The 16,082-nt window shown below is 44.4% G+C and overlaps 2 protein-coding genes across 6 annotated transcripts in view; one reads left to right on the forward strand and one right to left on the reverse strand.

Annotated features, from left to right (window-relative positions):
- Pka-R1 (protein kinase, cAMP-dependent, regulatory subunit type 1) overlaps nucleotides 1-15,977 on the forward strand; it is a 29,385-nt gene extending 13,408 nt beyond the window's left edge. For all 4 annotated transcript variants that reach the window (XM_070524228.1, XM_070524230.1, XM_070524227.1 and 1 more), the window contains exons 2-11: nucleotides 507-680; nucleotides 2,334-2,425; nucleotides 3,576-3,684; nucleotides 6,013-6,111; nucleotides 7,491-7,550; nucleotides 7,649-7,709; nucleotides 8,105-8,226; nucleotides 8,387-8,468; nucleotides 10,477-10,664; nucleotides 13,801-15,977. In XM_070524228.1, the coding sequence (XP_070380329.1) occupies nucleotides 507-680; nucleotides 2,334-2,425; nucleotides 3,576-3,684; nucleotides 6,013-6,111; nucleotides 7,491-7,550; nucleotides 7,649-7,709; nucleotides 8,105-8,226; nucleotides 8,387-8,468; nucleotides 10,477-10,649 (972 nt within the window). In that variant the 3' untranslated portion in view covers nucleotides 10,650-10,664; nucleotides 13,801-15,977. The remainder of the gene's footprint in view (nucleotides 1-506; nucleotides 681-2,333; nucleotides 2,426-3,575; nucleotides 3,685-6,012; nucleotides 6,112-7,490; nucleotides 7,551-7,648; nucleotides 7,710-8,104; nucleotides 8,227-8,386; nucleotides 8,469-10,476; nucleotides 10,665-13,800) is intronic.
- Nucleotides 1-16,082, reverse strand: part of LOC135910376 (leukocyte receptor cluster member 8 homolog) — a 147,958-nt gene that overhangs the window by 38,907 nt on the left and 92,969 nt on the right. The gene's annotated exons all lie outside the window — the stretch shown is intronic.

Below are 16,082 nucleotides of genomic sequence, written 5' to 3' on the forward strand. Positions count from 1 at the left end.
CGCTTGTGAAGGAGCCGCACCACCAACTTAGGAACCCCAATTTAGCAAAACCCCAACCCCACTGCTGCGAGAATCCACAGAAATATATAACGCCATGGGTAGGGCAGAGGAAGACGGCGGTATTTGTGCATCCTGCTGAACCAAGCCTGAGTGGCTGTGATAGTGACAGCGGTGAGGACTGGATGAGGCACCGTGAATGTGGCATGCATGCTTGAACAAAAATGTACATTACCAAAACAATAGTGCTTGCTTTTTGGGTACAAAAGGATCATGGGGATTACGCATGGCCATAAAGATGAGACCAAAATGGACCGTACCCCATCAAGATTGCAAGGAAAATGAAACTGCGACCCTTATACAAGTGTACACGGTAGTTGCCAAGATTCGGTGGATATGGTTGCACAGGATTGTGTGTGTGTGTGCATGTGTGTGCAGAAGGTGGCAACCTGGGGGCAGTGTATTCACTAGACCTGTCTCTTAAGCACTGTTGCGTTGTTGTGACGCAGGAGGCTGCCACAAGAGCCAAGCAGCAGCAGCTCTCGCCCATGGCGACCACACCCCCCTGCGAAGAGAAGGAGGATGAGCTGTCGCCACTGCCCGTGCCGCCTCAGCGGAGCCGGCGCGGGGCGGTTAGTGCCGAGACCTACTCTGAGGAGGACGCCACATCTTATGTCAAAAAGGTAAACTGACGCGTCACCGTCTCAAGTGCTCTGGCTCGGGCTTTGCGGAACCTATTCGCAGTGAAGTTGTTATTGGAGCTAGAACAGCCTGAAAAATGTAAATGACAGAAGTGTTGGTGCCAAGAGTTCAATGTTCTATGTATCCGAGCGAGAAGAATCAGGAGAACTGAGGGCCTTGATAAAGCAAAAAGGATATTAAGTGTTACACTTAATTGAAATCTAGAAATAATAAAATGAAGGGGAATGAAAGTGGACAAGAAGGTAGTTACCTTAAGCTGGTGGGAGCTGAATCTACCTCTACCCCATTATGCATTCTGTGCTTCGCTGTTAAGCTCCCAGGGTGTCCGTCCTCTTGTCAATTTTCTTCAACAAGGGCTAATTTAGTACAGGTACATAAGTACAGAAGAAAGTTGAAAGAGAGTGAAATGTAGCATCCAGAGTCATAAAAATTACGAGTCAAAGATAACTTTCACTTTGCTCGTATTTTGGAAGTTTCTGCAGCCAGTAACGTGGGTTTGCATGCATGAATGATCTTTGACATGCTAGAAATAGATCTAGAGCAAGAATGGTGGCCTTAAAAGAGTGTTGTAAAAGGCTGGCGAGGAGGTTGACTGAGTACTCTCTAAAGAAAGCTTGCACCCTTTGGGGCATATCTTGTCCTCAATAATTGTCATCTGTCTTGCATGTCTTGCATGTCTTTCCTTTCTGGAAAACTCTGCTCTCGCTACTTTTCTGTTGAGATTGCCGTCATGCTGATAACACGCATGCCATTTGTGACCTGGAAGTATTTGGGGTCAAAATATGCTGCAGAAGGTGCAAACATACCTTAAAGTGTAATGCATCATGATTTTCAACAGTAAGAAAGGAAAAGGACGGAATAATTAAGATAGGCAAAATTGCTTGGCACGGAGCAAGGAACTTGTGTGTTTTAATGCTCTTTTTGTGGTGTATGTATTGTGCGAAAACACATCGGATCATGATGATGCTGACATTGAATGTCTCTGTTAGCCATATAATGCCTTCGTTAAAACTATTCCTGTAAGCTCAAAATACTTGGCTATCAACTCTGCAGCTACATGAAAAACAGTTCAGTATCTTCTTCACAATATTCATAATGCCATGCATACTTATTTATATTTTCTCGTGACCAGCTTTAATCGGCCAACAAATGCTGCACGTTATTGCTGAGTGAAAAATGCACCTTCCTATATCGGAAGTTACTTGAATGGTACCGCTCGTTCTATTTGTTGCCTATGTTGCCAAGCTTTGCGTAATCAGACTGCATGCGCAATGCAAATAGTGGTGTACATACCAGAACTTGGGCAAGCACTATCGATTACACTGGAAGGTTCATTGAGCCATGCATAACTAGTTGACTCGCCTGATCTGCAGATCAGATTTTTGACGATCGATGCATGCGTTCGTCACTGTTATTCCGCTCGAGTGTAACTTGTTTTCGCGAGCACGAGTTCACCCAATGAAGAGTTAGTTTTGTGACTCGCCCTTGTGGCCGCGGGTGTGGTTCTTCACCATCAGAACAGTGTGACAGCAAAACTTTGTTTTAGGTTTACATTTGTTAGCGGTGTGCAGGCCCTCACCGGCAGGCATGGTATGCCCCACAGTGATAGTTGATGATGTGTTTGCACACTGTAGATGGTGCCCAAGGACTATAAGACCATGGCGGCACTTTCGAAGGCCATTGAGAAGAATGTCCTGTTCTCACACTTGGACGACAATGAGCGGAGGTGAGTCACATGGCATGCAGATTGGTGGCTTTGCATTCAACAGTAGTCTAAAGCATTCTAACTAATAATGGTACTTCAAACATTTACAACATACAGTGTTATGAGCAACCTAACACTCCGAAGGTCCACATAGAAAGCCTGTGGGACTTTGGTTTTACATACACTAAACCTGTTTGTTTAGACTGCTCAACTAAGTATTGGTTCTGTAATGCAAGCATAACAGGAAACTTATTTGCTTGCATAGGTTGCAGCAGCATTGTGCAGGTCTGTGGAGGCACAGCTTCAACTGATGTGCTTGATGCAGGAAACATTGCTAAGGAGCGCCTGTTTTACTTTACAATTTTTACATATTTTACATATGATTTTACATATCAGCCCACATGACCCAAAAGGAGCTGTGAGTCTATTTGAGAATGGGAAATTAATTCATCAAGGGTGCCTCTTCTAACCTGCTAGGCATTTCCTAAGTGCAGTCTATAAGCTTTCGACACTTAATGTACATCTGCTCATGAAAGTTAACAATCTTGAAACTGTAAGAGCACAAAACTGTAGCAGATTGTGTTCTGCAAGTACAGGCTCTGCGCTAAGGTCACAAAATATGTGAACCAATTCACAGTTTCTACATTTGGCCAGGAAGGAATTATGCTGATAATGATTACATTTAAAGGACTTTAATGGGCAGGTGTGAAGCATGGTACAATGAAAAAAAAAAAACATCAACTAGTAATAAAGCTAATATAACCTGCAAAGTTTTCAACATTACTGGAAAGACATGGCAGGCGTAACTTATTGGGTAGACGTCTATGCATTAAACAATTGGCAGCACTTTCCGTCTGTATCAGCTGTGGTCGATGCAGTTGGGTGTCTGAGCTTGCTAAAGATATTTCTGGCACACAGTACGAAACATAAAAAAAGGGGGGGGGGGGGCACAGCAAAGAGAAAGAGAAGCTCCGTCTTTTACCAGTCCCCCTTTTTTCGTGTTCCACATTGTGCACCAGAAACAACATGTTCAGCAAACCGACGCAGATCACTACCTTGAGTGGACCATTACTGTATATTCTGATGATTATCGACACTTTTATTCTGCGTGATTAGGATCTTGAGAAAGCCTTTTTGGTGAATCATTGTTGCACCAACCTCTTGGTTACAGCGACATCTTCGACGCCATGTTCCCCGTGGTTCACAAAGCGGGCGAGGTGATCATCCAGCAGGGAGACGAGGGAGACAACTTTTACGTCATTGACCAAGGGGAAGTGGACGTGAGTGGCACATTTCGCAATGGTTGCACTGGCTTTGGATTGGTGATAAATGAGTATTCTGTGCTGCTGAAGCAGCCCCGAAAAAGCTGCAGGGCAGGCAACTGTCTTTTGATCAGCAGCCTTGAAATAGCACATTCGCAGACGACGCACGTAGCCGGTGGTTAACAGATACAGTCAAGCTTTTTTTTTTATAGGTACCGCAATAACATTTGAAAAATTGGGCAGTTAAAAATAACAAATGCGTGCCTTTTACTGCCCTCAAGGGTCTGAAATAGCTCTGAAAGCCTGCCAGTACAATTAATAGGCGTTTCGCTCGTGCTGCGACAGGAGACGGTGATTGTGCATGTGTATAATGAAAGAACACTTGCAGTATATATAATGACCGAATATTTAAGCACGCCCAATAATTTGGACGTCTTCGCAACACTGCAACGTAGCTCACAGAGCCAATGTGTAAGGAAATCTGAAATTTTGTATCCTGAAACCCTTTGCCGTCCAATTTTCCAGACTTTTTGCCGTGACTGCAGGTCCGAAATGGCAATAATCAAACCTACCACCGCCGTCATTTCATCTTGCAGCATAGAATGTCCGACTGTATGTTGCAAGCCCCAGCACACGGCCTCGGAGATTTTTCAGTGCGCCATGGGTGGTGCACAATCTCGGGAGTTAGTGCAAGCAGTAATGCCATTGTTTTTTGTTTCTTTCACTATCACAGACATCTTCTTTTGCGAGCCTTCGGTGACGCCGCTGCTAGTATTTCAAACATAAAGACTTTGAGGACGCTTAAGCTTTGCCTTTAACAGTGGAACGTGACAGCATTAAAAAATCCCCGACTGCTCCTCACGCTTTCCAGCAACTGCAGGCAGCAAATGATATGCACGAAGGAGAGATTCATGGTAGAAATGTGGCCTTTTGCGTGGGCTGATCCAGGGGGTAGTGCAATGCCGCACCAAGGAAGTTATTTCATTTTCAGGTTTCCGTTATTATTTTGCACTTTTAATGTTTAAGTCCGTGAAGATTTAACATAAAAGACATGCGCTGCCAGTGTTTTGTTTCATGGCATTTGTTTGTGGGCTGTCATTCTCAAAATTCCAAGGAATAACTTTGTCAAGAATGGTGTGGCAATATATCACCTGCATATATCGCATGTCATATAGCAAGGTGTGGCATATACATATACTTAAACATATATGGACATTTTCGCTCATGGGACACTGACACCGGATTTTCTGCAACACAAGGACCTTAACACCCTCTTGTTAAAATATTCGAAGGGGGTTGTTCTTTGTCAACTCTGTCTGAAACTAGGCTTCTTACGTGGCCTTTGGAGGTGGACATTAAAGTATTCAACTTAAATGGATGTTAAAGAAGAGAAATAAGGTGTATTAGTGGATTATGCTTTTGAAATAGCATGCAAAAATGAGACTGGCCACACCAGCTTGTTGTGATGTCATGAATTTTGACAGCGCCTACTAAAGTCTAGCAAATATTGTAACAGTGAAACACTGTTGCATTGCATTCTAAAGGAACCAAGGAATTCACCTGGCAAGTTTCAAAAACTTTTCTCACACCAAAACAGCCGAAATACAAGGGAGTACTTTGAAGTTCAGTACATCAGACTGACATACCAGGACTTGGGTTTTGGAGTGAAGTTAAATTTTCGTTGCTAAAATTGAACTCCTTATCAAAGATATTATGGATGGATTAATTGTTCTTGCATTGCTTAAGAGGCACTTGTGTTCATCTTCCCTTCCAGTATGTGTTGGCTTTTGCTGCACTAATTCCGCTCTTTGGCTTTACTGCCTAATGAATGAAAACAGTTTTGATAAAGCACATTGCTAGTCTAAACTGATGGAGTATTGTCACTTTAATTTGCATCCCTTTGTAAGTCATACAAATGCAGCTTTAGCCTTACAGAAGTTTTGGTTCTGCAATGCTCCTTGATACTAACTTTGTTTATGTGTCTGTGATATTTTTTGAACATTGCCCAACTCCTCTGGCTACTGGAGTGCCTTCTGGATAATTAATTACAGGCTTTAGTACTTTATCATACATCCATTAAAGGAGCTGCAGGTCTACTCACTATCAGCAGAGTTTCACCACGATACATCTACTCTGTATCCTGTAGAGATTGTTACCTAGTACATCTATAAGCCTAACCTCTGGTGTGACACCCGAAGTGGGATTTCACTGCTGGTTATCTCCGCTAGAATAAACTGGTGTGGTAAGATGATGTGGTAAAGTCTAGATGAGCTCTCGACAGCCAACACCATGAAATCGGACTTTCACTCACCCTGGTTAATGTAGTCTCTCTCTCTCTCTCTCTAGGTATACGTCAATGGACAGCACGTCACCACAATCGCGGAAAACGGTAGCTTTGGAGAGCTAGCCCTCATTTATGGAACCCCTCGGGCAGCTACAGTCAAGGTATGTCATGTGTCATGTTCACAGTTTAGCTTGCTCACACACTTACTACCTTAATGGAACACTGGCCAACTGAACATGCAAGGCGTGAGCAGCTGGCATTGGTGGCATCACCTGGTGGAGTAAGGTTTAACGAGAGAGGTTACAGTGGCATTATTGCAGTGATCTACGATATTCTGCTTAACTGCTGTTGTAAAGCATTATTGTTTTCCTTCGGTGAAAGCATTCACGTAACATGTTTCAAACACGTCATAGTTGGACGAACTGTCAATAGATGTCGCTACCAGTAGTGCTCCAGCGGCGCGGTATTCCGTAAAGAGTAATAGGTTTATGGACAAGCTACTACACTCTATCACTACTTGTGATTTGCGTAACACATAAGAACTGCACTTGTTACTAACTTCAACGAGATTGAGAGAGCATTCATATTATTGATTGAAGAGAGGGTGCAGGCATTTTAACGGCCTTGCAGCATTGCAGGCACCCGAACTACCGAATTGGGGCTGTAGGTTTCATCAATTGAGAGTATTAGAGGAAGGAGGGAATCTGGATTCATAGAAGCACTTGTCATTATGCAAAATAACTTGCATGTGGAACCCTGTTAAAATAATTATCTGCACATCTCGCCTCAATTGGAGCTACTTGTTTCCTTAAATTTGGCCCGGTGAAATTGAATACTGTAGCTGTGAAAACAAATTCCACTGCCATGTCTAAAAGGCTTTCTACGAGGGCAAATCGGAAAGTCTTTGACCCTGTATTATTTTTTAGTCAAACCACGGCTGTAAATGCGAAGTCAACATATCCATTCCCAACGGTGGACCTTTCCTGTACCGGTCTGACCTTATCTGCCGGTAGCTCCGCAGCGCGGCGCTGCTTTGAGTTGTTGAAGATGGCGGTTGTGCTTCACACAACCATGGCGTATGAGCAATGAAGTGCGATTTGTTTTCTATAGAGCGAGGGACGAACGCCCATCAAAATGCAGCCCACATTTGGGGATAGGTGTCCCGCTTTGAGAAGCGCGAGGTGGTAGCGTTGCGAGTTAGCAAAAGGCCATGAAATCCGACGGTGGTTCCACAGTAAGCCAGACGAATTCTACCACGGGGGCATCTCAAATTTAGAGCTGCGACGGGACAAATGTCTGAACTGGTGTGGGGACTATGTGGAAGATTAGTGTAAGGTACATAGAATAGTATGTATAATTGTAATTACCTGTATGTGCCTTATCTTGGCGAACAAAAAATAGGGGCAAATACTTTTTCGCCCTCGTGTTAGGAGCCATGCATGAAGCATCTGGTTTTATGCTGTTTTGCAACTCAGTCGCAGTGATTTGCTGCCAGATTATTTGTTTTATTCTGGACTCAGTTGTTGTTCTATTGTTGCAGGCCAAGACAGACGTGAAGCTCTGGGCCATTGACCGAGACACGTACAGAAGAATTTTGATGGTGAGTTAATGGGTAAAACAGCCCTGTTTCTCGCTATGCAGTCTGGCGCATCTCAGTCTCGAAGTCGCATTGGCTTACGCCTCTAATTTGCGTTCCAGGGAAGCACCATCCGCAAACGCAAGATGTACGAAGAATTTCTTAGCAAAGTCTCCATTCTGGGTGAGTGTGAGTTGGCTTTCTTCTAAGTAAATTTATTACCTATGACGTGCTTCCATGCAAGAATTCCAAGTTTCAGACAATTGATGTTCTGTTTGATAGCGATCATGTTGCGCTTGCTACTAAACTTATACGGCCTGTGATAAACGTAAAGGTAAAAGCCAGCCACGGCCTTCCTTGCATTTGCTCACTGTTTCATGCGGTCTCCCATTTTCGATAGTTAAATTGGATCATCGTGATATCCAACTAGGGAATTGTTCTTCTTTAAACACTGCCATCACCCATATGAGGTGGGACGGCACAGCTTTGCAACTGCAAACAGTTAAGACATTCAAAGTAGCGTGTGGTGGTATTTGCATCAGAATATTAACCCTTTTGTGGTGTTTTTGCATGACAAGAGAGCCTCGACAAGTGGGAGCGACTCACAGTGGCTGACGCGCTCGAGCCTGTCACATTCAACGATGGCGACATCATTGTGGAACAAGGCATGCCCGGCGACGACTTCTTCATCATTGAAGAGGTGAGCAGCCTCGCGTATGTGCAAGCACGCTGCATTGCCCATATGCGAGCGACCACGTGAAAATCGCGGCTCTGGCCTGCGCCCTTGAATTTCGAAACATCATCGTTTTGAAATTAGCCTTACTTGGCTGTTCTTAACGTTTTCTTCGTTCTCTCTGCAGGGTTCAGCATCAGTGTTGCAGAGACGATCTGAGAACGAACCACAAGAAGAGGTTGGCAGGCTTGGCCCCTCTGATTACTTTGGTGCGTGCCGCTGGCCCTTGCTCTGTTTGTGTTGAGAAGTCCGACGTGGCCAGCATGTGTCACTGGGCACGCATTTTTCCACGAAGAAATTACATGCCTTTTCTTAATTCCAATAACTTCAGGTATAATGCTTCTTCTGTCTGTGGTGTCAGGCTGTGCTGTGTTCCCTGTGTTTTCAGCATTCAAGTAGAAGCGAGCATCAGTGGATGATGTTAGCGGAGCAGCTGGGTAGAGCTTGTATTCTCGGACGATGGTTGATGTACTCTCTTCCAAATTCTGCTCAATACGGTTGCTCAGTGGCGATGATGCTCTGCGGCCGAACACGAGGTCATGGGTGCGAGTCCCGGTTGAAGCAGTCGCATTGCAGTAGGGGCGTAATGCAAAAAAACACGCCTGTCTATCATGCTTTTGGATGCATGTTAAAGAACCATAAGTGGCCAAAATATAGCCTGTACTAATCTATCACTCGTAACGCACCGTGCATTTTTGGGGACATTAAGCCTCCCCATATAGTTTTTCATCCTTCCAAGTTTTTGACAACCTTCTATTAGAAACTCAACCTTGACTCCAGAAAGGGGAGGGCAGTGCCACTTCTAGACTGAACAGTAAGCACTCAGTCAACCCTGTTGCTTCCACACATCTTCGATGGCTTTCTCTCACCTGTAATGCAGCTCATCTGAAGTCTGGAACAGCTGAGCCAGGTTGTGGTCTTTTCAGAAGGAGAGGTCGGCAATGTTGGTTTTGTTGCAGCTTAGTTTGTAGCACGAAAATTTTTTTTTAACGAAAACAAAAACCGAAGGGACAGAAAAGAGGGTTCTGTCCTGTCCGCTGCTGTTCTGCGAAAATTTGTTTCCCATGCTAGGAACTGTATGTGGTCTTGTGACTGTCATAAGGAACCTCATAACTTAGTTCTCATTGAATATCGCTCCTAGCAGTGCAGTAACTCTGTGAGGGACTCGCTTGTTGACCTACACTGTATTAGCAGACGGCTCCTGTTCATAATTGGACGGCATGTTTTGTTCATGATTTGCAATTGCCAAGTATTCAAGCAGTACTGAGAAGGAAAGTAATATCATGCACGTATCCTCATGCAACCCCGTGTACATTGCAATGGACATAATTTTTCACTCCTTGTCAAATTTAACTTGGAAACGATTATGGCAAATATGAAGTCTGATGCATGCCAAACTGTCTGGGAGTGGCTCAATGATATTTTCTATTGTCCGCCTTCTCGGGAATTGGTGTTGACTGTTCTGTTGTCACGAATAAAAAACACACACGAATTGCTTTTTCTTTAGCAATGCTAACTTTACATGAAAGTCCAGGCAATGCAAACCTACCACATTATGGTTCATTCATCACTGCGTTTAAGCAAACAAAGGCTGTTCTGTAAAGCTATTAATAGGAGCTTCACATATGTTGTCGGATATAGGGAAGCATTTGCTGTATTGGGCAGATTTTGAGGCAGTGGTAAGACAGACCCCCCCCCCCCCCCAGGATTGTCAGAGAGCATGAGAACTTCCTTGTACAGTTTTGCCATCATTGATGTAAGAGTTGCTTGGTTTGGCATACGTCATCTATAATATATTCTTTTACAACATGAAAAGAGGAGTTTACATTCTTCACATACATACATGGACATCTAACGATGTTCACCTAAAAAAAACAAAGGTATTTTTCAATTTCAAAGCATATAATTCAATAAAGCTTGCTGCTGGGCTAGTTGGTGATGCATTCTTTAAAACTTACGGTAGTGCTAAAAGGGACGAACACACGGTGAAAAGAGGACATGACGACGAGGGAATGAGCGTTCCCTCGTCGTCATGTCCTCTTTTCACCGTGTATTCATTCCTTTTAGCGCTACCATCAGTTTTAAAGAAAGCATATAAGTTGATAATATGAACCAACTTGATAAGCAGTTTTGTCCCTGTTCTGTCTCTGGCTCCATGATGGATGTAAGCACTCCTCTTGACATGTTCCTTAGCCACCGGTCTCTACCCGCATGCAGGTGAGATCGCGCTGCTGCTGGACCGGCCGCGGGCGGCCACAGTGGTGTCGCGTGGGCCTCTCAAATGTGTCAAGCTCGACCGGTCTCGCTTTGAGCGTGTCCTGGGACCCTGCGCCGAGATCCTCAAGCGCAACATGACGCACTACAATAGCCTCATATCCCTCTCTGTGTAGGGAGGCAATGACCCGGTGAGTAGTCGTAACTTTGAGCTTCCAAAAAACCCTACGGAGGAACCTTGCCAAGCAAACCACTACATTTTTGTTGTTGGCAGTGCGAGGGTAGAGTTATTGAGGCTGTAGAACTTAAGGACTGTGCTGTCACTGTTCTGACGGAATCTCATTGTGCATGCTGCTATTGCAGCAAAGCCAAGGGGAAAACGTGTGCAAATACTTGTAGAATTGATGTGTAGGGGTGTTTATTTTGATGTTTCTGCCTGATTCTTGGGAAGAAGCTTTAGCTCAGGCCCAACTCCGATGTAGCCCATTCAAATACATGTAAAACACAGAAATGCTTTTCTGGGATAACCCCTGGGTTGGTTTTAATGAAAGTTGTTGCATTTTAGAGAGAAAGTTAAGGTCCAGTGACTGTTGGGAGCAAATATTTTATTTAGGGCCGTAATTTTTTTTTTTTTGCAAGGATCTCTTAAAAAGGTTAAGTTAAAAAAAGGCCGGAAGCCCGTAGTGTACAAGTTTGTCCCTCTGCATGAAAAACAGATATCACCATTCTGTAAACTGCATCTGTTAAGGCATCAAAAGTGGACAAACTAGATATATAAATTTAGAGCTTATGTGAATTTGTTGCAATCTTTAAACTGGTTTTGCAAAAGTCATACTTACATAAGAACGGTATAATGCAGAGCGTTGTGTAATAGATTCATTTTGTCCGCTTCAAAGGTACTATTAGATGCTGTTTAGAAAATTTTGGTATTTTTTTACTGCTGAGTTACAGAGTTGTAAACTTTATAGTGTTGTTTTCAGAAAATTTCTGATTTTGGCTACATCTATAAAGAAGTTAGCCAGCTTAAATAAATAATTAGCTTCTAACAGTTACTAGAGTTTGACCTTTTCTTTTAAATACAACAAACCTCACCAAATTTGGTGCTGTGGTTGCCGAGAAAAACGATTTCTCCTTTCCCATGTATCTAAGATAGGAGCCCCCGAGCTAAAGCTTCCTCTTAAAGGAATACTCATTTTTTACTAGCAATTCTTTTGCATTAAATGAAGGCCCAAGCCCTGTAATCCTTAGAAACAAATACTGGCTAGTGTCAGAACGTTCTAAATAATGTACAATCGACTACTGTCAATTTGACCCTGATGGGACCTATGGAATTGGTCGAATTATCCGGTGGGTCGAATTAAACAAGATATAGAAAAAAACGCCAAAGCACACAGGTAACTATTTTGGCAGTAACTGCCCGTTTCTAACGCGTCCCTGAATCAAACGCACTTTCTATGTGTCCAAAGTGGAAACCTAACATAGGAATGACATTAGATCTCCTAAACATAGCATAAATATAATGCGCACCCAATATTTTATCAAGGAAATTGGGAAACGGTCTAACGTGTGTTAAACAATGGTGATCCGGTTTTATGCGAAGCATATTACGAGAGCTCAACCCAGCTCCTCAGGCGCGGCGGTGTCGCCATGAAACCACGTGACACCGTGACGTCACGACAGAGGAGAAGTGGCTTTGGCTCAACTCTTGCAAGACGGGCTGGGTGGGAATCGAACCAGGGTCTCCGGAGTGTGGGACGGAGACGCTACCACAGAGCCACGAGTACGATGCTTCAAAGCGGTACAAAAGCGCCTCTAGTGAATGCGGTGTTGCCTTAGAAACGCGCTGTTTCTAAGGCGTGCGTCTCTTGCTCAGGCGCACATTTCGTTGCCGCGCCGAACGCTGCTTTGCTCGACGCTCACCGCGTCCAATGCGGGGCGCGTAGTCGCTGCCCTGTAGCCCATTGTCTTACACCCCTTGGCGGGTCGACGGGAACGCTATCGCGTTCCACTCTTGAAGGCGAAGCAGTAATGCATGAGTTGTTTCTTCGTCTAGCCGAACCAAATATAGCCAAGCAACAGCAGTTCACCAGGCTAAACAGTGGTTCAACAACTAAAATAAAGGCTAGTATGCTTCGCATCCTGGGCTTAACCTTACCTAAGCCACAGCCATTTTTTAAAGTCAGCTTCACCGCAATACATCCGTGTTGTGCTGTAGAGCATACAAATGTCAAAAAGGCAGTTTCTGTTTCGTATATGACTGCATTGCAAAGACCCAAATTGGCCCAAATTTCTTCGAAGCGAAAGGTGGCCATTTGAATCCAGTAAATACCGCGAACAGACCTTCTGGACTAGGCTACAGTTATTTTGATGTCATAATGTGCTGGTTTGCTGTGAGTGCTGCCATAGGAAAGGGCCACTTTTGTTTAGTTTTTTAATTAGCAACACTATCATAACTAGTCTTGTTGCTACACAACATCTGCAAAATTTCTTATTCTGTGTCAAGGCGTCACAATTATGTCGATGGCGTCAAGTCCGGCATTTCAAAGCAACTTCAGGATCATAATAAGTGTGGCCTTTCGCCCGAGCGAACCATCTAGTAGAGTTTTTACAAGTCTAGATATGCGTGTCAGTCCTCCTTGAAGACATTTGGAACTGCATGGCATCAATTATATGTGCAAGAACACGTCATGTACACAAAACGGGACACCATAGCGTTACTTCCTTATATGACACACTGACACACACAGAATACAGTTCAAGATAGGGGGGAAGAAAAAAAGGAGACAATTCCGCTTCAATGTTGCAGTATATATTGAAACAAATGGAGAGTGACTAAGTGAACTTTGTCATTACTGAAGTTGCTCAAACTGGTTTGTCGAAAACAGCATAAGCTCTGCAAGTTGGCACTGATTCATGTTTGAAGGTAAAGTGATGATCCAGTGTGGCCGTTCTGTCTTTCTTTACTTCTGTGCTGGGGCGCGATCGTAGATCATTGTTTGGAGCGCGCATTCAGTTTCGCCAGGTGCGACTGGCCTAGGCCAATCGCGCGTGGCATTACTGAACGATCTTCGATCGTGCCCCCGGTCTTTGTCCCAACCCTGAAACATCAAAATGCTTTGCTAATTTTAAGTGTAACACTTTCTTAAACAGATGCATTAGTTAAACCACATTTAAAAAGATCAGTGCTAGAAATGCTGGCATTGTAGAGTACAGTTATATGGCTGTGCCAGTGTTTTGAGGGCTGCAAAAGTGAAGTGAACAGTTCTAGAAGTTGAAGCCATGCCATAAGTTGTGCCTTTTTTCTTTTTCTTCCCTATTTCTTTGCAGGTATCTGGAGGCTGTTTAACAGGGAAAAAAAAGAAAATCCAGGAAAAGGTAGCACGTGGCATCGCAGAAGAACAGAAGTTGCCAACCTGTTTTCTCACTTTTGCAAATGGCTTAAAAGCACCAGAAACCATGCTGCGCCCCCGAACTCCTCGTCGTCGTCTGCAAACTTTAGTGCTGCCTGCTTCTTCCTTGTTTATCCGCCCTGCCTTCGAACCAGAACTTTCCCCACTTCGGTGTGTCTTCGTGCGACTAGCTGATGTCGTAAGGGCTTGAGATGCCAGGTGTGACTTGCTTCTCAAAATTCTTTTCCCTGCATGCTTCTACGTGTTCTATTGGCTACACGGTAAGCCAAGACGTGGCGTGAGCCATAGGTCATCCTTAGCAGTGTGTGCTAAGAGTAGCAACTTTTGGTTCATATCCTGCTGTCAGTATTCTGCCTTGAACTTAGAACATGGGCGTCACTGTGCTGTTAGGACAGCGTTATCAGAAATTCAAGAACTGGCTTGCTTTGGCTTGCTAGCACATTGTTTTCTTAGGATTACAACAAAAATCACGAATAAGGGCTTGTATCGGCTTGGGTAGTGGCTACTCTGCGGCATGAGTGCAAATGCACAAGTCACTGCTGTGTGCGTGTAAAATTGTCGGACTCCGATAGCTGCGCTACGTCAACAGACTGTGCTGTGCGACAGAGTTACTGCGTGGCTGAATATTTCGCGGGCGTGAACTTCCACCCACTTTCCCTTGCATTGTCCTCCTCCACTGTTCTTTTCCCAACCTTGGATGGCCACATGAAAGAGCTCAGATTGGAAAAGAAGGTTCAGAAAGAGGAATTAGTGGGAAAGACAACGGTCGAGTACCCTCTCACCAGCTGCAGCATTTCTTTTCGTTCGCACACTCTCCTGCAACTTGTGCTGTTTCCTTAAATGATTCTGCTGCTGTCGTTTTACTTGTACATAGAACTAGCTTCTGTATATGTTCTTGAGGCAGGCGCAAAAAGATGGCTTCCACGGCCTTTGGAAGTTTGTCATCTACGGAGAGAATGGAATCTTTTTTTTGTGTGTGTTTTCCTCCCCTGAAGGAGCAGGTCAACTACCCCCCTTTTTTATTTGCTTTGCATGTGCTTGTTTAGTGCCCCCCTCTATTTCTCTCGTGTGCATGTGTGCGTGTGAGTGCGGAGACGACAACCAGTTCTCCAGAGCTTCTTTTTACCTGCATTGCAAGCTGCAGCCAGCCTTTTTTATGTGCACTTCCTGTCGTTCTAGGCAGTGGCCAGTTGTGTTTTAGATTTCCACTTAGTGACTCTAGTCATGGTTGTCCCCTTCTCGTGTAGTGTGGTGTCGGTGTGCGTTGTCACTGGCGCAGAGCAAGAAATATGTGGGAGGAGAAACTTCCATTTGGCCCGGGCGTGAATCGGCAAGTGAACTCTGAAACGTTTTCCTCCTCTTGTGGTGCAGGTTTGTTTCTCAAGGGTCTTGCCTTGAGCTGTCTGTCTACACCTGAAAGGGCGTACTAAATGGGTTAACACCTTACAGGGTTAAAGTTCACACACATTGTATAATGGTGGAGCAGCATTTTGAAGAGGGAAAGAAAGAAAAACGCAAGAAGAGGCGTTGAAGGGGAAGCGTTGATGGAAGGCAACTTGTGACACAAGTGCGGGCTTGCAACAACATGCCCGGTTGTCCTGTTGGAGTGAACTGTCCGATTTTCAGTCATTAGGTCACTTTAGCGCTGACCCAGCGCATTTGTGACATTATGTGGCAATGCTTGTGAATGGATCTCTCCTCCTAAATTATTCTTGCCTGGTGGTCGTTATTAAGGGGAGTGGCTTTTTCATGCCCCGTAATGAAGGACCCATCGTGGAAGTCCTTTGTGGCCGTGATCTGTGGAAGCTGTCTCGGCCTCGACCAGCACCTCCGGTCGGGCTCTGCTGGGCAGCTCACATCGCCCCCGCCAGTGACACCGCAAACTTTGTGCCTAGTTGCTTTTACTGAAGGCTCAATCGACCAGCCATAGTCTGTTTCAGCACACCAAGATGTTTTTGTGTGCAGATAGCTGTGTCTAGTTTAGTCGCACAGTGTACGAGGGAACTGGTTTAGTTAGCCGTCTGTGAATTTTTCTTTTTGTACCTCTGATAATGGTCACCTAGATGCAGTAAACGCGTCAAAAGCAGTCTGTTATCCAGTGTTTTCGTTTTAGTGCACACGGCATTTTATCAAGGATGTTAGGTTTTGTAGCGCAGATGCAATTTTATTCCTGGAAAGATGCGCACCACCTCCATGCCA

The sequence above is a fragment of the Dermacentor albipictus genome, chromosome 8, assembly GCF_038994185.2.
Source record: "Dermacentor albipictus isolate Rhodes 1998 colony chromosome 8, USDA_Dalb.pri_finalv2, whole genome shotgun sequence".
In the NCBI taxonomy this organism is placed as follows: domain Eukaryota; kingdom Metazoa; phylum Arthropoda; class Arachnida; order Ixodida; family Ixodidae; genus Dermacentor; species Dermacentor albipictus.